A 22,118-nucleotide genomic window follows, 5' to 3' on the forward strand; every position below is an offset into this window, starting at 1 on the left:
TGTCTTTCTTTATTTCGGTCTCTCTCCTTGGCCACTATATGTGTCTGTCTCCTAGGCCACTATATGTCTGTCTGTCTTTTTTTTGCTGTCTGTCTCCTTGGCCGCTGTATGTCTGTCTGTCTTTTTTTCTGTCTCTCTCTCTCTCCTTAGCTGCTGTATGTCTGTCTGTCTGTCTTTCTTTGCTGTCTGTCTCCTTGGCTGCTATCTGTCTGTCTTTCTTTCTTTATTTCGGTCTCTCTCCTTGGCCACTATATGTCTGTCTGTCTGTCTTTTTTTGCTGTCTGTCTCCTTGGCCGCTATCTGTCTGTTTGTCTTTTTTTCTGTGTGTGTCTCTCTCTCCTTGTCCGCTGTCTGGTTTTTTTTCTTTCTGTCTCTCTCCCTGGTCCCCTGTCCTGTGTGTGCCTTTCACTCCTAACTACCTGTCTTTCAGTGTGTGTGTCTCTATTTCTGTCTGTCTGTCAATGTCCCTGCCCACTGCCTGTCTGTTTATTGTGCCCCTTCTCCCACCTATCTTTTTTTTTTATCACTTTGTGTTGTATACAGTGGAAAGGGCAATCGGCGCACAGTAACTGCCGCAGGATACAGGAAACCACCACTGCGCACTCGTAGCAAACCGTCATGCGTGTACACTCTGAACGTGCGCACAAGCTGAACGCACACGTGCCACACACTTTAACATTTGTCTGCCGCACCCTTTAACATTCTCAGCCACGGAGCTACGGGTCATGGAGGCAGGGATCACACAGGTAGGAGTGCGCCATGTGGAGGGGCATAATCGAAAGGGACGTCTAAGTCCGTTTACGTTCATCTCGCAAGTCGTCCAAAGTAAAAAAAACAGCTTAAGACACATTTTCGAAAGATACGTCCAACTTTTTTTTTGTTTCGAAAATCGTCTAATTATACGTCCTGCCGATCTAATCATCCAAGCCACTAAATCATCTATCTTTATACCACATTTTCGACCAACTTTCCGTCCAAGTCCAAAACGCCTAGAACAAGCCCTGTTGGATGTGGGAGGGGTCTGCAAAGTGATGGATTGCACACCCAGACATGCCACCTAAATAGTGGGGCACCTTACAGGGCACTGCCCTGACCTTCACAAAAAGGGTGCCATGTCTTCTCCTCCCTACTGCTCCATAGGTTACGGTGAGCCCCCCCAAACCATCTCCAGAATCCCCTAGACCCACTTATCTACCACCCCAATAGCCATTATGGCTGCAGGAGCCACTTATATGCCAGTACAAAAGGGTTTTGGGGTGTATAGGGGAGTACACGTATTTAAGTATCAATGCAGTGATTACAGGGGCTTATGAGCATAGGTCCTCCTCTCTATGGGTCCCTAACCCACCCCCAAGACGACTTAAGCTGCCTCTGGGCTGGACAACTAGGCTTTCCTATGTGAGGCGGCCAGGTGATGATGGTCTGGAGGCTGAATTTTAAAGTTATGATTAAAATTTTTATGGGGGTGGGGGGGTTTGGTGATCACTGGGGTAGTGTGTGCCTGTTTTATGTGTTTGCAGTGCTTATCTGGTGACTTTAGGTGGGTTTTTATGATTTAGACAGTGTCCAAGTTCCGTCTAGGCTCTGTTGTAAAACTTTCGGTTATACATGCTGTACGACTAAGTCTAAGCTGGCCCACATCCTGCCCAACTCTCGCCCTCGACACGCCTCCTGAAACGCCCCATTTAGCTTTGGTCGTTCAGCAGCACTATGAAGGCCTAGGTCATTTAGAAATACGTCCAAAACCTGTTTTTATTATCGGCCCTTGGACGTTTTTGAGAAATGTTTTTCCAAGTGCCGACTTAAGCCGGTTTTTGGACGTTTTTCTCTTTCAATTATGAGCCCCTTAGGGTTTTATTATTAGTGATATAAATAAAAACAGAACATAAGTCAAGTTTCATAGAGAATCTCTATGAAACTTGACTTATGTTCTATTTTTTAGCCATTTATTTGTATATGCTTTTATTTATATGTTTGTAATAAATTGATTCGTTCCTGTGGCTGTTGTGGTATCCCTTTCCCACTCTTTTTGCTTTGTGCTGATATTCAGACCACAGGAGGTAGCCCAGCTACCTCCCATGGTTGGCAGCGAACCCAAATATACACTGCCGGGGCCATATCTGGCCACCAGCATTGAATGTCTGGGGTAAAGTTTGCCGTGGACTTAGCCAGCCAAGCCGATATTCAACAGCTGGCCAACTAAAATCTAGGAGCCAAAGATAGACCTGCTTTATAGGCAGGTTTATCTGGCCTTGTGCCTTAGCCAGTGGGCCACAGAAAATTGGCAGTGACTGGCTATATGGTGCAACATAGCCTGTCACCAGACTATCTGCTGTCCCGGATATTCAGCGGAAGAGTTGGCTATGTGCTATTTGATGCTGAATATCAGCCAGTTTGTCAGTTTTCAAAGAGAAACTTTTTATTTGAAAATTTAACTCTGGAAAAATATGCACAAAAATGTGAGTGAGTGGGGTGGAATGATTAAGGGAGAAAGCTATCCTTTTTTTCCATCGGCTGCAGCGGGAACATCAGTGGATCTTCTGTGGCCTGCCTTCTTTCCTCGGCCTGCTGTCTTCTGCTGTTAGATCTTTCCTGCTTCATTGATCGGGGTGATGAGATTATCTTTAAAGACTTCATTTTATTTGCTTTACATTCTGCTTTCTTTCAGTTTCACTTTTTTTGTGCTCTTGATATGTTGCTATTGCTATTGATATTGGTTTTCTCCATACCATCTACTTCATAAACACCTTAGCTTAGATTGTGATCCTAATCTGGGACAGCTAGGGAAATTCTATGTGCTTTAGCACTTCATACACAAATGGTTCAATTAATTTCAATCTTAATAATTTTATTCTTTGTATTCATTTTTTTTATAACCGCCTAGAACTGAAAGGCTTTCACGATTTATGTTATGTTAACCTATGAACGTGGGCTACTGTTAAAATAGGTTATTTTACACAAGTTGTGCTATTGTAGGACAGGGTCCTGTTTTATGCAATGAGACCCTTCGCTAAAATAGCATGACTTGTGATAAAATACCATCTTAAATAGTAGCCCACCTTGATAAGCCCCCTCTCTTCCCCCAAAAGGGAACAGTTTTTTAAACCTTTCAAACAACACTATAACAAGAAGATATATGGAATTTATGACTTACAGATTGAAAAAGTTATGTCAGAGAGGGCAGGTCACAGTAGTAGAAAATGCCAGGGTCAGTGGCCTTTGTGAATCACTGCTGCCAGTAACTTCTGAAATGCAGAAGCGGTGGTGGGAGGAGAGATGCTGGCTGGGAGGAAAGGACACATGCCGGGACAGGGGTGCGGCAGAGGTGGTGGCCGAAGCTCCCGATTAAAGAGGGAGAGACTCGGAGGAGAAATGTAAAATTTTCCACCCCTTAAAGAGTGCCACCTTAGGCCCTCGCCTCAGATGGCCTCATTATAGGGCCACCCCTGCTTTCACCAGAGTGGTTTCAATACTTAATCCCTTGTGCGCAAAGGGGTGTTGCAGAGCTCCAAAACTACACGTCCATCATTCACGATGACGTCCAGTACTTAATCCCTTGTGAAAAGAAGTCTGTCTGGGATGCAGCACTTGATTAAATGTAACAAACTCCAACAGTTGATCTATTACCACCATTCTACTATTTTTTGTTAACATTGGTAGGTTCAAAGTAGGTTCAGGTTTCAAAGGATTCAACTGTTGTTTTTTCAATATAGGACATACTGCATGCTAAGCATTGATTAATCATAACCTGCAATAAAGGAATAAGATTGTGCCTAGGCAATAACAACCACTGTGGAGATATTAAATCCTAGGTTGACATTGATTTGCCCACCTTTTTTACTAACTTCTCTAAGCCCATAGCTGTCACCAGCTGAAAATCATGCCAGATAGGCAGCACCAAATCATCTAAAACCCACACAGTGGCCATGGTATTTAACTTTAAATTATTCATGGCAGATTTTAGGCTCTTCTTCAGACTACAATAATTTGTTAAACTTTCCACTGCAGACAGTATCTCTAATCCTCTTCCCTGGGAGGAAGTTAGTGAATGCAAAATTAAAAACAATTTCCATGATGGACACTCATCTTGTTGAATAAATTTTGAAAAATAATTTAACTTCGCTTGACATACAGCCTACTGATAAAAGCTATGCTTTAATTCTTCAGTTTTAGAGTTAAGCCATTGCATTTTGGGTCTTTGAACCTGTCTTCAATAAACGTAAACCCTCATGATACTATCTGGACCTCTGACCATTTCTTACATCCATCCTATGATAGGGAGCATTATTCTTTAGAGCAACAAATAAACCTCTTTCTGGTCATTCCAAAGCAAGACCAAAAAAATTATTTGGAAATACTTGAAATAATGGTGGTAACCCCTAAGGATTCACTCCCTTTAAACACTTAGAATAAACCTTTCCTATCTAAACTACATGATTTTGATGATCATTGCTATTGTGAATGTGATTGAAATGGATTAGTTTCTCTTTGATAAATGGGATGTTTCCGAACGAGTTGGGTCATATTTTGGTTACACCTATCATAAAGAATCATAAAGAATCTATACCTGTAATAATAAACTATAGACCTATTGCAAGTATACCTTTGTTCTGTAAAATATTGGAAGGTTTGGTTAACTTAGAACTAGTTTAGTATCTAGAAAAATTCAATATTCTTCATGATCATGATTATCAATCTGGATTTAGACAAGGTTTCTGTACAGAAATGGTTGAAGCTTCTTTGATAGATCATATTCATTGCTTGTTTAGCCAAGGCTCCAGTTCTCTAATACTTCAGCTGGATCATGAGATTCTACTAGGGTATCTAGATGCTATGGAAATTTCTGGAAAAGTTTGAGATTGGTTTCAGGGCTTTTTGAAAAAAAGATCATATCAAGTTTTCAGCAATTGTCAATATTCCAATTCTTGGAGCAATCCTTGCGGGGTACCTCAGGGTTCACCATTGTCACCTACCTTGTTTAATATCTATGTTGCTCCTTTGCCCGATTTATTACAAAGTCTAAATGTAATATTTTACATTTATGCCAGTGACATTATGATACCGATACCAGTCATTTCTCTTACCACGGAAATAAAAAATCAGATCACCTTTATCTTAAATCGGATTGAACAATGGACTATTGAATTTAAGTTGAAAATAAATACTGAAAAAACTAGATTTTTTCTTGCTAGTCCTAATGATAAAATAATGGATAAAACTCTTTACTTAAGAGGACAAGAATATCAAATAGTTCCCTCTCTTAAAGTTCTGGGAATTACATTACATTACATTACATTTAACCCTGGTGGAACATACTGATATACTTGTTAAGAAATGTTTTTCGCACTATGGAAATTGTGAACCATTAAAAAATATTTTGACCCTATCTCTTTCAGATTATTAGTACAGGCTTTAATCTTGTCCTATAAAACAATCCTTGGAAGACTAAGGTTAATTCAAAATACAGCTGTCCGTTTAGTCTTCGGGTTGAAAAAACAAGAACATGTCAGCCCTTATTACCGACAACTGCACTGGTTACCAATAGAAGCTAGAATACTTTTCAAATTCGCTTGCATTTGCTATAAATTATCTGGATTATCTCCATTCTATCTTTTTTCTCACTTAAAATTGTATAGTCCGATTAAGCCTACTCATCGTTCTGGTTTATTTACTTTTCCTAATCCCAAAAATTGCCATTACAAAAAGTTTTTTGATAGAACCTTGGCCTATCAAGCAGGTAACATCCAAGCTTGGTTAGATGATATGATTTGACAAACTGCATCCTATTGCACTTTCAGGAAATTAATAAAGACCTATTTGTTCAAGAAATTTGTTACTTGATTAGTGGCTACATTATAGTATTCATACTATAATAGTATAAAATTGTATATTGTACTGTTGCCTCTCATATGTTCTGTATTTCATCACTGAATTGTTCAGTTTTCTTATTTTGTGAACCACCTAGAACTCTGGGTGTTGGTGATATAGAAAAATAAAGTTGTTATTATTATTATTTATCTAACTAAGTACACTGCATGCATTAGAGGATTACAGTTGACCATCAGTCTGGGTGATGAGAACTTCTAAGAGATGGCATGGAACAGTCTCCCGGAAGAGGTCGTGGAGACAGACTGTGCTTGAATTCAAGAAAGCATGGGATAGGCATGTGAGATCTCTCAGAGAAAGGAAGAGATAATGGTTAGTGCAGATGGGCAAACTGGATGGACAATTTGGCCTTTATCTGCCATCATATTTCTATGTAATTTTTGTGTGACTACAGAGCTTGTTTTGAAGAGCTCTGAGGCTCTCTTGTGCTGTATAAACCTTTCCCTTCTTCAAGTAGGTTTAACTCAATTTTTTGTCATCGTCCCCCCCCCCCCCCCCCGCCCATGATTCTCTTTTTTCATTGGAGGACCTGATGGAGGCCATTTTTAAAAACAGGCCAATTTAGCCAGGTAGGTATCTATTTACCCATGTAGAGGGATTTGACTTCTTACAATTGAGCTTATTCATGGAGATAATTCCTAAACTGCTCCAAAAATGTTATTAGAGTAGAGAATTGATAAATAGAAGTGATGGAAGAAAAAAATGAAAATTTTGTTCTACTATCAAACTTTTCTTTCTTTTCTCTTTAACAGGTCTATTGACATTTTAGAACTCACAGAACAAGAAGAACTGTTGAAATTTCACTATCATACTTTACGTCTCTATTCAGCTGTTTGTGCTCTAGGAAACAATAGGGTAGCCCATGCCCTTTGCAGTCATGTGGACGAATCCCAACTCCTATATGCTATTGAGAACAAGTATATGCCAGGATTGTTGCGTACAGGCTATTATGACTTGCTTATTGATATCCATCTTAGCACTTATGCCACAGCTAGGCTAATGATGAACAATGAATTCATTGTCCCTATGACAGATGAAACAAAGAGCATCACACTCTTTCCTGATGAAAAGAAAAAACATGGCCTTCCTGGTATAGGCCTCAGCACCTCTCTACGTCCCAGAATGCAATTCTGCTCTCCAAATTTTGTAAGCATCAACAATGAATGCTACCAGTTTAGCCCAGAGTTTCCACTGGACATACTGAAGGCCAAAATCATTGAAATGTTAACTGAGGCTGTTCAGGAAGGCAGCCTTCATGTTCGAGATCCTGTAGGTGGAACAACAGAGTTTCTTTTTGTGCCTTTGATTAAACTTTTTTACACACTGCTGATCATGGGTGTTTTCCACAGTGGTGATCTGAAGCATATTTTACAGTTAATTGAACCTAGCGTTTTCTCAGAAGAGGATGGCCGCGACAAGGAAAGTAAGACAGTGGAGAACATAAGTCCTAGTGGACAAAAGCTTGGTGATGATGTGGAAGAAGAAAGTCGAGGGAAGCAAATGCTTAAAGAAGGCCTGCTCCAGATGAAACTTCCAGAACCTGTAAAGCTACAGGTAAAAATTTACACATATTCTTTTAGATTATTGCTGTGCTGAAGAGGACAGATAACTCAAAACTTTCTTATGACACTGGCAACAATTGCAGTTCTGTAAAACACAGTTTTCAATAGGGATAAGTTAGGTCAAAAAAATTGGGGTGGAGGTCACTATTCAGCATGTAGAAGTCTTTGTTTAAGCCATGGGCTTAGCTAAGCCTGGATATTCAATGCCAGATAATGTGTGGGCATGAACACTGCTACAGAAGCCACCTGGAAGCTAATTGCATAGTTGTCAATGTTCAGACTGGAGCGCAGTTAGCTTGATGGATAAAGTTAGGACAACTTTTTTGCTGTCTTAATTTTATCTGCTTACTTAACTTGTTAGTGAACTAAATGTTGTTGCTAACTGGTTAAGTACTAGCTGCACCCAAAGACCTCACTGGCATTAACTGGTCAGTGCTATAATGATCAGAGCCATATTCAGTAGCACTGCCAGTGGTTAAATGCCACTGAATATCAGTGCAGGGCCAGCTTAGCAGGATTTAGCCAAATGGGAGCCTCCTCTGCTCGGTTAAACCCTTTTGAATATTGGGCCTTTGGTTTTAATTTTTTCCAAAATGTTTCCTGATTTTCAGGCTTTTTGGGCCTGACTCTATAAACGGCACCTAGGTTAGGTGCCCTAATCATGGATTCCTAGCAGTGCCTAACTTAGTTCTGCGCTCAACTTAATTGTTTTTAATTGATTTAAAAGGTGTGATAATTGACCATGCCATAAAAAAATGGATTAAAATTATTTTATTTTAATGATCAGTTTAGGTTGCGCGTGGATAGCCAAATGGTGCCTAGTGACACCTAAGCTGAGGTACTCTCCATCACCCTAATGATGCTTATCTGAAAAGCAGGCATGGTTAGGGGCAGAGAATAGGCATGATTAACTTAGGACTCAGAATAAATTATGAGGGGTATATTGTGAGATGTACTTCTGTCACTCTTTATGTGAAATTCACAGCGGTGCTCTCTAAGGTGTCCCAGTACTCTGTTGGCATGTTTGTGTGGCAAGCCAATCAGAGTGCTGGCCCCTCCCATGTCCAAATGGTCTGCATTTGGACATTTTCAAACTGGACATTTCTATGGTCAAAAATGGGGTATAAAGTTAGGCGTTCTAAGGGTTAGACGTCCTGTTGGCCTAGACACCCAAGTAGATTAAAAAAATTAATAAATTGGACATCCAGTGGTTTGGCTTTCGAAAATGGACTTTTCTGTGCTTCCGATTTTGAACATTTAGCAGGAACGTCCAAATTAGACCTAGACATCCTTTTCAAAAAGTAAATTTGTAAGTCTGTGTGCTTTGAAAATGAGCACCTCACTGTTACTATGGTTTACTAAAGAAGACATTAACCAAGTATATCCTGAGAATACAATGTATTATCAGAATATATCATAAAGAATTATTAAAAATGATGATAATTATTTATCTAAAATTATTTAAACAGGATTTTTGTTTCCTTCTAAAATCAAATAATCTGGATCCATGTACGAGCACCGGTAAATAATTCCATACGTTTGTTGGTTGCTAGATAAGCAGAGAGGAATATATTCATCTGTGTTTTATGTTTGCTGCAGATGGAAAATGAATGGCCAGTTGGATTTCTGGTGCAGTTTACTAGCCAGAAAGAAGGAAGAGACTAATGACTTTTAAGGAATGAATTCTAAATATGATGCCTAAAAAAAAAATGGACACACACAAAAAAAATAAAAATTCAGCAGTATTCTATAAACCATGCTTAAAGTTAGGTGCAGTTTATAGAGAAGTTCTTATGACTGGGACCCTTGCGTAACTTTAGGCACATCCATTTCCACCAACAGAATCATGGTATATATTCTCACGCCTGAAGTTAGACACGGTGCCCTGTATTCTGTTATTATGTGTGTAACTTTGAAGAACACTACCAACTTGTCCCTGACCCTCCCATTTCTGTGCCCCTTTTTGGCGCCGTGTGTAAAATTTTAGGCGTAGATCCTGCGCCTAAATTTACAAGCATAAATTTAAATTAAAATCAATTAACTAATATTGCTGACTAAGATGCCAATTACCAGCTCTAATTGGCTCACTATTCAATTAAATTCATGCGTAAATTGGTCACCAGCCCAAATTTGCATGTGCAGTCCAAAGCCGAAAGCTCCATTTATTGAATTTGGGGTAAATAAGAAAGTACCATGCTATGAATGATTCTAAATATTGTATTAAGGAACATAATTTAAATATTGAGCGAGCCTTTATCGGCAACCAGTGCAAAGTTTTCAAAAATGGGGCCACTGGTTCCCCTTTTTATTTTGAAAGGCCTGTTAATCTAGCTGAGGTATTTTGTAAGGCCTCTATCGGTGGTGTGTGTTGAGGGCTTTCAGGGGATTAATCCCCAGCTCTATAGCCCTGATTTTTATTTTTTTGTTTACTTTTTGTTTGATGCAGTTTAATTTGTTGAGTAGGTAGTCTGCCAAACCAGTCAAACTGCATCAAAGAAAAAGTAAACAAACAAACAAAAAAACCCAGGGCTTTTGGACTGGGGATTCTCCAAACCCCATGATGGCCCTGAAAGTACTGATCTGAATTTGATTGGCTGAGCAGCATCTGCCTGTTGCTTACTCAACCAATCAAATTCAGAGCAGTGCCCTCAGTGCCTTTAGAGGGTAGTATAAATCCCCTGAAGGCCCTATTCAGACTGCGGGAGGCAGCCCAGCTAGGCCCCACGATCAGCAGAGAGCTCAGATATTCAATGCTGAGCTGTTTCCAGTGACTGGCATTGAATATCCTTTTTTTTTTTTTTTTTTTTGTGGGGGGGACTAGCTAAGTCAATATTATCCCAGGACAAGCAGGTAGCATATTCTCACACATGGGTGACGTCACCGACGGAGCCCCGGTACGAACACTTGAAAAGTGAATTGAAACTTTAAGTTTAGAAAGTTTGCGATCAGCCCACATTGCGCCTGCGTGAGTGCCTTCCTGCCTGACTTAGCACGCGTTCCCTCATTTTCTTAGTTTCAGCGGAGCTATGAAGATGAGTTTCAACAACCGTTGAAAATTCATGCCTTCCCACTCTCACGTTAGTGATTTTTTTTAGTTGCTTTCATCTTATTTTTTCTTTTCTTTTGTTTACCTTGTATTTGGTAAAAAAAACTTCCCAAACTTTATTTTTTTCTCCCTCGCGGGTTTTGGTCTGGCGGATCTGTTTGTTCACCTTGGCCACCTGGTTTAATTTGGCTGAGGCGATCTTCCCGTCGATGTCCCGCCCGCAGATGGGATTTAAGAAGTTTGGTCGCTGTGCTCAGCCCATCTCTGTGACTGACCTACATCACTAGTGTCTCCAGTGTCTAGGGCCTGACCACTGTTCAGAATCCTGTAGCCGTTGTTCATCGCTTCAAAAAAGGACTTTGAAAAACCGCATTCTTCAACAACAATGACTGTTTGATGTTGCTATGGAGGGGCAGCCGACATTGCTACCGACACCAACGGTGCCGACCAAGGCGACACCGCACTCATCAACACTGGCAGAAACATCTCCGGTGTCGCAACATCCAGTGGGTAAGCCGGCTAAGAAGCCTTCCCCTACCCTATCTGGGACTCAGGTCAAAATGGCATTGAGTCAAGTCATGCTGACCTTGAAAAAGTACCATAAGCACCCAATCCCGATCTCGGTGAGTGCCTCAACATCGGCCTCCTCATCACTGGACCGGAATGCTGCACCAGTGGTACTGGCAAAAAAGCCACTGGTACCGGTTCTCTCCCTCAAGTAAAAGATTGATAATTTGCTTTGGGAGGAATTGGATGAGCATTTTCAAATGTTGGTTCTGACTCAACTTATGGCCACATCGACACCGGCTCTCCAGGTGACGGTTCAGTCAGAGCAAATGAAGACACCAACTGCACCTCAATCTGATGCTCCACCGGTGTGGAGACCATCGACATGGGAGTCGATCGATCCTTCCCCTTGGCACCAGTCATCCTTGACACAAACATCGAGAGAGGTTACTCCGATGCGGTAATGAAAGCACTCTCATAAAACCAAACATCTCGAGGCTTCAACACCGAGTCTTCGACACCGTACTCATTCCATACAGGATTTGGATTTATTTGGAGTCTTGGAATAGGACTCACTCTCTACTGCAGATGAGGACTCTTCTGGTTCAGGTTCACCTCAGCAATCACCTCAATAACCTGCTTTTTCTGAGCAGTCCTCTTTTTCTAAATTTCTCCGTCAGATGTATGAGGATCTTTCCATCCTGCTAGAAACAGATTCCAAGCATAGGAAGGAGTTCCTGGAGACTTGGATTAAAAACAGCCTCCAAAATACCTGCTGAAGCTCCCGCTCCATGACATTTTATAAGAGACTTTCTGCAAGAACCTCGAGACTCCTCTCTCTATTCCGGTGGCTCCTAAAAAACTGGACTCTTTGTATAGGGTGATTCCTATTCCAGGTTTTGCTAAACCGCAGCTCCTTCATGAATCTTTAGTGGTTGAATCCACTCTAAAGAAATTGTCTGGAGCTAGTGTCTATGTAACTGTACCTTCTGACAGAGAAGGTAGGGCAATGGACAAGTTTGGTAAGTGTCTTTACCAGAATGCAATGTTGGCCAACAGAACTGGTAATTATAAATTCCATTTCTTGTTTTACCTGAAATATTTGATCAAACAACTTTCGTCTTTTCAAAAGTATATTCCATCCTGTAAGCAGCCGAGATTCCAACAACTCATTGCTTCGACTTTTCAATTGCGAAATATATGGTTCGCACTACCTATGATACCTTTTGAACTTACATTACGAACTCCAGCCATGTTGGTGGCTATGAGGTGTCTTGCCTGGCTTCGTGTCTCTGAGCTTTTTGTAAAACATCAGAACCGTTTGGCCAATGCTCCCTGTCCAGGGGATGAGCTTTTTGGACCATCCATGGATATGACTACTCAAGTGCTATCTGCTCATGAGACACGTTAGGACACTTTGATTAAACCAAAGAAGAAGCCTCAAGTGCCCTGTACTTTCAAGCCCGCTTCTTTTTACCAGTGCAGGTTTTCAGCTAAGCCTGCTCCTCCTGCTCCTTCTCAACTTAGGAAACAAAATCAGCAAACACATCAGCAACCTAAACAACAGGCTGCTCAACAAAAGCCCACACAACCTTTTTGACGTGTTCCTCAGGAACATAGCCACAGTTCCTATTCTCACATCTCTGCCTCAGCTGATCGGAGGGCGGCTTCAACATTTCATAAACCGGTGGGAGCTCATTACTACAGATTTCTAGGTTCTAGACATCATTCGTCAGGGGTATGCTCTCCACTTTTATACTCTACCTCCAGATCATCCTCCAAGAGAGTCTATTTCAGACTCTGTACAGTCTTCTCTTCTCATTCTGGAGATTAAATCCCTCTTTTTTCTAAATGGCATCGAAGAAGTTCCTCTATCTCAGCAGAATCAGGGATTCTACTCTCGATATTTTTTAATTCCAAAAAAGATGGGAGATATACAACCCATTCTGGATCTCAGAGATCTCAACAGATTTCTAGTCAAAGAAAATTCTGGATGTTCTCCCTTGCCCTTCTTTATCCATTTCTGGATCAGAACGACTGGTTAAGTTCTCTGGATCTCAAAGAAGCCTACACGCATTTCCCCAATTCATCAGATTTCCCGCAAGTACCTTCGTTTTCAAGTAAATGGATGTCATTACCAATACAAGGTTCTTCCTTTCAGCCTGGCATCTTCTCCCAGAGTCTTCACAAAGTGCCTAATTGTTATGGCCGCATCTCTCCGATCCCACGGTCTTCAAGTCTTTCCTCACCTGGATGACTGCTGGATGATCAAAGCTATGTCATCTCAGGAGGTGGCTTTAGCAGCCGCTCAGACTATTTCATAGAAACATAGAAAGATGACGGCAGATAAGGGCTATAACCCATCAAGTCTGCTCACTCTCTTGACCCACCCCTTGGAGTCAACTGACCCCTTTAATTATACAGCCACTTTACTTTACCCTAGTGACCCTATTCCTGGACTTGACCCTCGTAGGGATCCCACATAGGTATCCCATTTATTCTTAAAGTCCGGGATGCTGCTGGCCTTGATCACCTGCACTGAAAGCTTGTTCCACTGCTCAATCACTCTTTCTGTGAAGAAGTACTTCCTTGCATCTCCACGAAACTTCCCCCCCCTAAGTTTGAGCGGATGCCCTCTTGTGGTCGTGGGTCCTTTGAGAAGAAAGATGTCGTCTTCCACCTCGACGCGTCCCGTGATGTACTTAAATGTCTCAATCATGTCTCCCCTCTCCCTACGTTCTTCGAGAGTGTAGAACTGCAATTTGTTCAGTCTTTCCTCGTACGAGAAATCCCCGAGCCCTGAGACCATCCTGGTGGCCATCCGCTGAACTGATTCCATTCTGAGCACATCTTTACTATAATGTGGTCTCCAGAATTGCACACAGTATTCTAGATGAGGTCTGACCATGGCTCTGTACAATGGCATTATGACTTCAGGCTTCCTGTTGACGAAGCCTCTCTTGATGCAACCTATCATTTGCCGTGCCTTAGATGAAGCCTTCTCCACTTGAGTGGCAGATTTCAAGTCTGCACTGATGATCACTCCTAAGTCTCGTTCTGCTGTAGTCCTGGTTAAAGTTTCTCCATTCAAGGTGTAAGCTTTGCATGGATTACTGCTTCCGAGGTGCATGACCTTACATTTTTTGGCGTTGAAGCCCAGTTGCCAGGTTGAGGACCATCTTTCTAATGTATGCAGGTCCTGCGCCATCATATCCTGAAGATTGCTGTCTCTTACTATGTTGCATAGTTTGGCGTCATCAGCGAATATGGTTACCTTACCTTGAAGCCCTTGAGTCAGATCCCCAATGAATATGTTGAAGAGGAGCGGGCCTAGGACTGAGCCCTGCGGCACTCCGCTGGTCACCTCCGATGTCTGGTCACCCTCTGAAGTCTGCCACTTAGCCAATCATTAACCCATGCAGTTAGTGTCTTTCCTAACCCCATCGATTCCATCTTGTTCAGCAGCCTGCGGTGTGGGACGCTGTCAAAAACCTTGCTGAATTCCAGGTACACGACGTCCAAGGACTCTCCTAAGTCCAGCCTTCTTGTAACCCAGTCAAAGAAGCTGATGAGATTGGATTGGCATGACCTACCCTTGGTGAATCCATGTTGACTGGGATCCCGGAGACTCCCTTCATTCAAGATCGTATCTAATTTATACTTAATTAGTGTTTCCATGAGTTTACACACTATTGAAGTAAGACTCACCGGTCTATAGTTTGCAGCCTCTACTTTGCAACCCTTTTTATGCAGAGGGATGACGTTAGCTGCTTTCCAGTCCAAGGGAACTTCCCCGGTACTTAGTGAGAGATTGAAGAGCATGGCCAACGGTTCCGCCAGAACATCTCTCAATTCTCTGAGCACTCTCGGGTGTAAATTGTCTGGCCCCATAGCTTTGTTCACCTTGAGCCTTGTTAGTTCGTTGTAGACGTCACTTGGTGTGAACTCAAAATTCTGAAACGGGTCTTCTGCGTTTTGTTCTGCCTTTAACTGAGGTCCGTGTCCTTCCTACAAGCTTTGGGATTCGAAGTCAATTTCCCCAAATCTCATCCAATTCTGACACAATGTCTTCAGTTCATTGGGGCTATCCTCGATATTACTCTAATGAGGGTGTTTCTCCCTCCAGATCACCTGGATACTCTTCTCATCCTCTGTCAACAGATGTTGAAGGGTCACACCATCTCTGCAATGCGCATGATGGTTCTCCTGGGTCACATGGCTTCCACAGTTCATGTAACTCCACTAGCAAGGCTACATCTTCGTATTCCTTAGTGGGCCCTGACTTCTCAATGGTCTCAAGCGACAGATCATCTTTCACAACATATTTCTGTGCCATCATCTCTTCAGCAGTTGCTCCAATCTCTCCAGAGGTCTTCTTTTTCACTTACCCCCTCACCAAAAGGTGATAACGACGGATGCATCTCTTTACACCTGGGGGGCGCACTTGGACGGCCTTCAAACCCAAGGTCATTGGTTTGCCAGGGAGTGGAAATTTCACATCAATTTCCTCAAACTCCGAGCGATATATTATGCTCTCAAAGCTTTTCAACACCTCTTGAGTCCTCAAGTCCTCCTCCTTCGAACAGAAAATCAAGTAGCAATGTACTACATAAACAGGCAAGGAGGCGCAGGCTCTCTCTTGTTATGTCAGGAAGCTCAGAAAATCTGGCTTTGGGCGACGACTCACAGCATTTTCATAAGGGCTGTCTACATTCAAGGGGAGAAGAATTCCCTGGCAGACAACCTCAGCAGAATTCTTCAACCTCACGAATGGACTCTCAACTCTGCGACTCTCCATCCCATCTTCACTCAATGGGGCATTCCTCAGGTGGAGTTGTTTGCAACCCATCACAATCACAAGTTTCCCCAGTTTTGCTCCAGACTTTACTCTCCTCACCGTCTGGAAGCCGATGCGTTTCTCCTGGATTGGATGGGCCTGTTCCTATATGCATTCCCTCCAACTCCTCTCCTGTTAAGGACTGTTCAAACTCAAACAAGAGTCAGCCAGCATGATTCTCATTGCTCCTTGGTGGCCCAGGCAGCATTGGTTCTCCCTTCTACTTCAGCTCAGCACCAGGGAGCCAGTTCCTCTACCAATCTTTCCTACTCTGCTTACTCAGAAACAACCTGCTTCTACATCCCAACCTACAATCATTACACCTGATAGTTTGGTTTCTCTTCGGCTGAACCCATATGAATTACATCTCTCTCAGCCTGTTCGCAATATTATTGACACCTCCAGGAAGCCAGTCACAAAACAATGTTATCAACAAAAGTGGACTAGGTTTTCTTCCTGGTATCTTCTTCATCATCATGATCCAACTTCCTTATCAGTGGAACTGGTGTTGGATTATCTGCTTCATCTGTCTGACTCTGGACTCAAATCCACATCTGTTAGAGTCCATCTCAGTGCTATTACAGCTATTCACCTGTCAGTCGAGAGTAAACTTCTTACTGCTCATCCCTTGGTCTCCAGGTTCATGAAAGGACTTTTCAATCTGAAATCACCCCTCAAACCTCCTCCAGTAATTTGTGACCTTAATGTGGTTCTTTCCAGGTTGATGAAGCCACCATGTGAACCAATGACCACAGGTCATCTCAAGTTTCTTACCTGGAAAGTTGTTTTTCTCATTTCTCTCACCTCTGCCAGGAGGGTCAGTGAGTTGCAAGCATTGGTGGCGGATCTACCCTTCATAGTGTTTCACCATGATAAAGTGGTTCTATACACCCCCCCAAAAAAAAAAAAATTTCTTCTGAAAGTAGTGATGAAGTTTCATCTCAGTCAACTATTCTTCCAGTTTTTTTCCCTAAACCTCATTCTCATGCAGGAGAAACAGCCCTTCACACTCTGGACTGTAAGCGTGCTTTGGTCTATTACATCAACAGGACAAAGCCACATCGCACATCTCCTCAACTCTTCGTCTCATTTGATCCTAACAAGTTGGGGCATCCTGTTTCCAAGAGAACAATTTCCAACTGGGTAGCTGTCTGTATATTGTTCTGTTATGCTCAGACTGGACTGCACCTGGAAAGTGGTGTCAGAGCTCACAAAGTCCGAGCTATGGCAGCTTTGGTTGCTTTCCTCAGATCTACTCCTATTGAGGAAATCTGTAAAGCTACTACTTGGTCCTCAGTTCATACATTTACTTCACATTACTGTCTGGAGTCTTTCTGCAGACGGGATTGGCACTTCGGCCAGTCAGTATTACAAAATGTATTTTCTTGAAGGCCAACAGTCCCACCATCCCATTCTGGTTAGCTTGGTGGTCACCCATGTTTGAGAATATGCTGCCTGCTTGTCCTGGGATAAAGCACAGTTACTTACCATAACAGGTGTTATCCAGGGACAGCAGGCAGATATTCTCACAACCCACTCACCTCCCTGGGTTGGCTTCTTAGCTGGCTTATCTTAACTAATGGACTGTGCGCCTACATTGGGTGGGAAGGCACTCGTGCATGCGTGGTGCGGGCTGATCGCAAACTTTCTAAACTTAAAGTTGAAATTCACTTTTCAAGTGTCCGTACCGGGGCTCCGTCGGTGATGTCACCCATGTGTGAGAATATCTGCCTGCTGTCCATGGATAACATCTGTTATGGTAAGTAACTGTACATTTAGCACTGGTCAGTCAAGTTGATAGTGGCCAAAGATAATCCTGTTATTTATGCGGCCCAATTTGGCTGTAGAACTTAACAGGTCAGAGGTGAATATTGCTGGTTATCATGTGATATAGCCAGTTAACTTTTAGATTCTAACCATGAATAGTCAGTAGACATAACCGGTTTGAGAGAGAGAGGGATGAAAAAATATAGACATGGAAGTGCATTTTCAATAGGACATCTAAGTCCGAGTTTGGATGTTTTTGGGAAAGACATCAAGAAATCCAGTAGAGAAATTGTCCTTTCTCAAAACAGCAAGACATCTATCTTTTTTTTTTTATGACCTATGTAGTAGATGTTTTGGTCCTTAATATGTCTTCCTTTGTTGGCCATTCTCAAATATAAAGACATTCACATGAAAAATGCACAAAAGCAAGTTTTTGTCTAGGCAGCCTGCATTCTTAGCAAACTGTTCAGATAGCTGAGCATAGCAGAGGGGCTCTTCTAAGAAGTACTGTAGCGAATTTCAAGTTAAAATCCCGGGTACAAATGTCATTATATCTTGCTTATATTGTATGGTGAGCCCTCAAAATCCTACCCAAAACTTACTGTACTCACTTATGTACCAGAACAATAGTCCTTATGCCTGCAGGTGTCATCTTAATGTATAGTAGGTTTTTGAGGGCTCACCATACAATATGAGCAAGATATGGTGACATATGTGCCTGGGACTTTTAATGTGAAATTTACTACAGTACTTCATAGACGAGCCCCTCTGCTTTCTGGGCTCAAATGTCTGTGTTAACATCTGAAGCTGCTTGGGCTAAAATATTTTAAATACCCACTCATAATACAGGCTAGAATGTACTTTTTTTCACATCTTTGGGTGGTGGAAGGGGGTCGGTGACCACTGGGGGAGTTAAGGAGGGGGGTCAAACCTTAATCCCTTCAGTAGTCATCTGGTCAGTTTGGGCACCTTTTTAGGATTTAGATGCTTTTAAAACAGGTCTAGCTCCAAACATCTAAAAAAAAACAACAAATCTGGAATCTTTTTTAAAGGTTTGGTTATCCTTGCCGAGTGTCCATGTCTTAAGCCCACTCAAAACATGCCTCTAACATGCCCTCTTAAGGTTTGGATGCACTGGAGAGAAACCAACCAGAAAGATGTCTAGAAAGTCTGTCCACTTGGTCATTTTGACTATTAAGATGTCCAAGTGCTGGTTTATGCTGTCTTTTGGGCATCTATCTTTTTTTAAAATGAGCCCCATAGATAGATCTGTCTTTCTATCTTATAATTTGAAACCATTGTACATTCATTGCGTATTTAAATATTGGTCTTAATATTTTCAGAATTTTCATCTATAATACCTCGCATAAAAGAGCCTTCTATACTCCATGATTAATAGCAATCTACACTGTAGAAGCAAATTCAAAAATTGCAAAGCTAAATTATGTACAACTCATACTAAAACCGTTGTGATCTAGGTACTGGTATCAAACTCGGTACAGCTTCATTTCTGTCATTTAGAACTCAAATCATGATGATGAGACAAGACTGAAGTGTCACATTTCTTAACAGCTTCATTTATGTTACTCTAGATGTGCCACCTACTTCAGTATCTGTGTGACTGCCAAATACGTCACAGGATAGAAGCAATCGTAGCATTTTCTGATGACTTTGTAGCTAAACTCCAAGAGAACCAACGTTTCCGATACAATGAGGTTATGCAAGCACTCAACATGTCTGCTGCACTGACTGCCAAGAAAACAAGGGAATTTCGGTCTCCACCTCAAGAGCAGGTATAACCTACCATATAAACAACCAGATTTATACTCAGTCATATGAATGGCTGCCTCAGATCTCGCAGCCAGGCATGCATGAGTGAGCTTTTTGAGCTACTGCCCAGCCCTGCGTAGCTCCCTGAATGGCTGACATAGTTCTCATGGGACTCGTGAGAACTGGCGGCAGCCATTCAGGAAGCAGCGCAGGGCTGGGCGGGAGCTTGAAAAGCTTGCTCCTGTGTGCCGTGTGCACCCCTGGCTGTGAGATCTGAGGCAGCCATTGTCACAATCCTATCCCTGAAATGCAGCTTTCGCCAGGGCAGGCTAATGTTAAACCTGGCCCTGTGATTCGGAGGGCAAATCATGGGGATAGGATTGTGACCAAGCCTAGGGAAAAACCCAGGTTTCCCTTTGTAACAGACAGGTCTGATCTCCAGGGAGGAGAAGAGGAGAGTTGGGACAGCCCACAACAGCCCCTGATAAACCTTTCTTTCCCTGGAGATCATCAGCTGCAGGGAATGATTAGGCTCCCAAAGCCAGCCAGGAAAAGTAGGCAGAAAACTCCTCCCCCTCAAAGGGCAGGGCAGTTTCCCTGGAGTACTTTTGAGGCTGCTTTGAGAGGGAGAAAGGCAGTCTGTCCTGAACCAGCTCAGAGAAGGATCTTCCCTCCTGAAGGCAACCCAGAGGCTGGGGATTGGGAAAGGCGGGAGCCTGACACAGACCCTTTGGACAACCAGCTACCCGGGATAGAACCTATGGAGTTTGGGGAAAGCTCCAGTCTGCCTGAAGAAGTCCTTATGGAAATCATTTAAGTGGCAGGGCTGGAGAATGTGTGGTTTATTTCCCTACTGGGGCTGGGGTTTGCACTACTTGGGAGCAAAGGGGGTTTGTTAAGGGAAAACCCTTTGCTGGACTTGTGCTGACAGTTCCAGCACTGCTTGATTTAAGCAAGAGAAAAAAAAACACGTTTTTTTTTGAAATGTGATTCAGTCAGCTGGAGTTAAGCTGACTGTATTGGGACAGGGATTGAGTGAAAGCCTGAGGGGAGTAAAGTTGGGGAGAATTCACTATCCATCCAGGTTGGGATAGTGGGGCCATTAGTGGCAAGTCTGTTTCACAGATTACTTAATTGGTGAATTCACTTGCTCCCCTCCCCCCTGCCAGCTCTTGTATAGTTGGCTGGGGAAGAAGCCAGAATACCTGAAGGCTTGAAGCACCTGAACTATTTAGCTGTGCTGTGACAATGAACTTTGTTTGCTAGTGAGGAGAACTGTTGGTTTTTGGTTCTCCTGATTTCCTGAAAATAGTTATTGTTTTTTTTGTTTATGTTCCTTACCTGAACAAAGGTCTGAGTTGGTCCCTTTTGCTCTTTGGAGACCGCCTCATCGTGAGTGCCTGATTTAAGTATTTGCTTTATGACTTTTGTTTGAGAACAAACTATTGGACAGAACATATCACACTTTTCTCTGGATAAAGTGTATTACTGAGGATTAATAAAGAATTGACTTTTTTCTGTCTTTGTGCTTTATTGATAAGCCAGTGAATAGTAACCAGCAGGACCTCTCTCAGTTGGGGAGGCACGTCAGAGCGGCGTAACTGTGAGCGCGGGCCGGTCCCCCTTGATCCACAGGTACCGGCTCGGCTACACCATCCAGGGAGGGAGGGGTGCACTCGGCACGCAGGAGCAAGCTTTTCGAGCTCCTGCCCGGCCCTGCACCACTCCCTGAATGGCTGCTGCCAGGTCTCGCGAGTCCCATGAGAACTGGTGGCAGCCATTCAGGGAGCAGTGCAGGGCTAGGCGAGAGCTCAATAAGCTCTCTCCTACGTGCCTGGCCGTGAGATCTGAGGCAGCCATCCATGGAGGGAGGGGCTCAGCGTGGGTCAGGAGCACAGAAAGCTCACTCCTGCCCATACAATGCTGGACCACCAGGGATTCGAGAAAATAATAAAAAAAATTTGGGGGGGGGGGGAGGGGGGGGTAAAAAAATTGTTAGAATCGGCCAGGATGGGAGACTGGAGGGATCCCTCCTATCACGGCCTACCAGGTCTTATGGCAGGCCGGCAGAGGCCTACAGTAAGTCCGGGAGGGCGTCGGTTGGTCACTGGGTGACAAGACCCCCATTTTGGGTCATTTTTTTGGCCCAAAAATCTCATCCTATATTTGAGTATATATGATATATTACTTTGTATATTTTAGGATCTTCATCGATGTTTCTGTTGCTTGGCTTTTTTGTTCAAGTAGTTACTTGTTTGTAATTATTGAAAATGTGTAAATAAAGAAAAAAGTAAAGATTCCCATTATTGCTTAATTTCTTATATATTGTCTTCAAGGTACTGAAGTGGTATGCATTCAGGTATAGCAGGTATCTGATTCTGTCTCTGGATGGCTCAGAATCTAACTTTGATTCTGAGGCAATGGAGGGTTAAGTGACTTGCAAAAAATCACAAGGAGCTGCAGTAGGATATGACCTAGTTATATTAGTTTGCAGCCCACTACTTAACCATTAGGCTACTCCTCCAGTCCTTGTAATTGAGAGTAGATTACAGCAAAATGGCTGCCCCAACCTCTAGTAGTAGCCTTGCAGTAATTTTAGAGTACTATAATATAAGACTGTTATGAGAGGTCATGGCAGCCATTTTGTTACTGCAGCTGCTAGGGGAATGAGCAAGTGGATTTTGTTCTTGCTCTCACTACCTCCATTAGACCAGGGATCCCAGATAGATTTAGGTGAGATTTA

General features: G+C 42.6%; 1 protein-coding gene across 1 annotated transcript in view; it reads left to right on the top strand.

Moving 5' to 3' along the window:
• The window catches only part of RYR2 (ryanodine receptor 2), a 1,389,277-nt gene that overhangs the window by 767,588 nt on the left and 599,571 nt on the right, over positions 1 to 22,118 (top strand). The window contains 2 exon segments of the mRNA XM_033937646.1: positions 6,639 to 7,440; positions 19,198 to 19,398. Coding sequence (XP_033793537.1) covers positions 6,639 to 7,440; positions 19,198 to 19,398 — 1,003 coding nt within the window.

Source organism: Geotrypetes seraphini, chromosome 3 (genome assembly GCF_902459505.1).
Source record: "Geotrypetes seraphini chromosome 3, aGeoSer1.1, whole genome shotgun sequence".
NCBI lineage: Eukaryota > Metazoa > Chordata > Amphibia > Gymnophiona > Dermophiidae > Geotrypetes > Geotrypetes seraphini.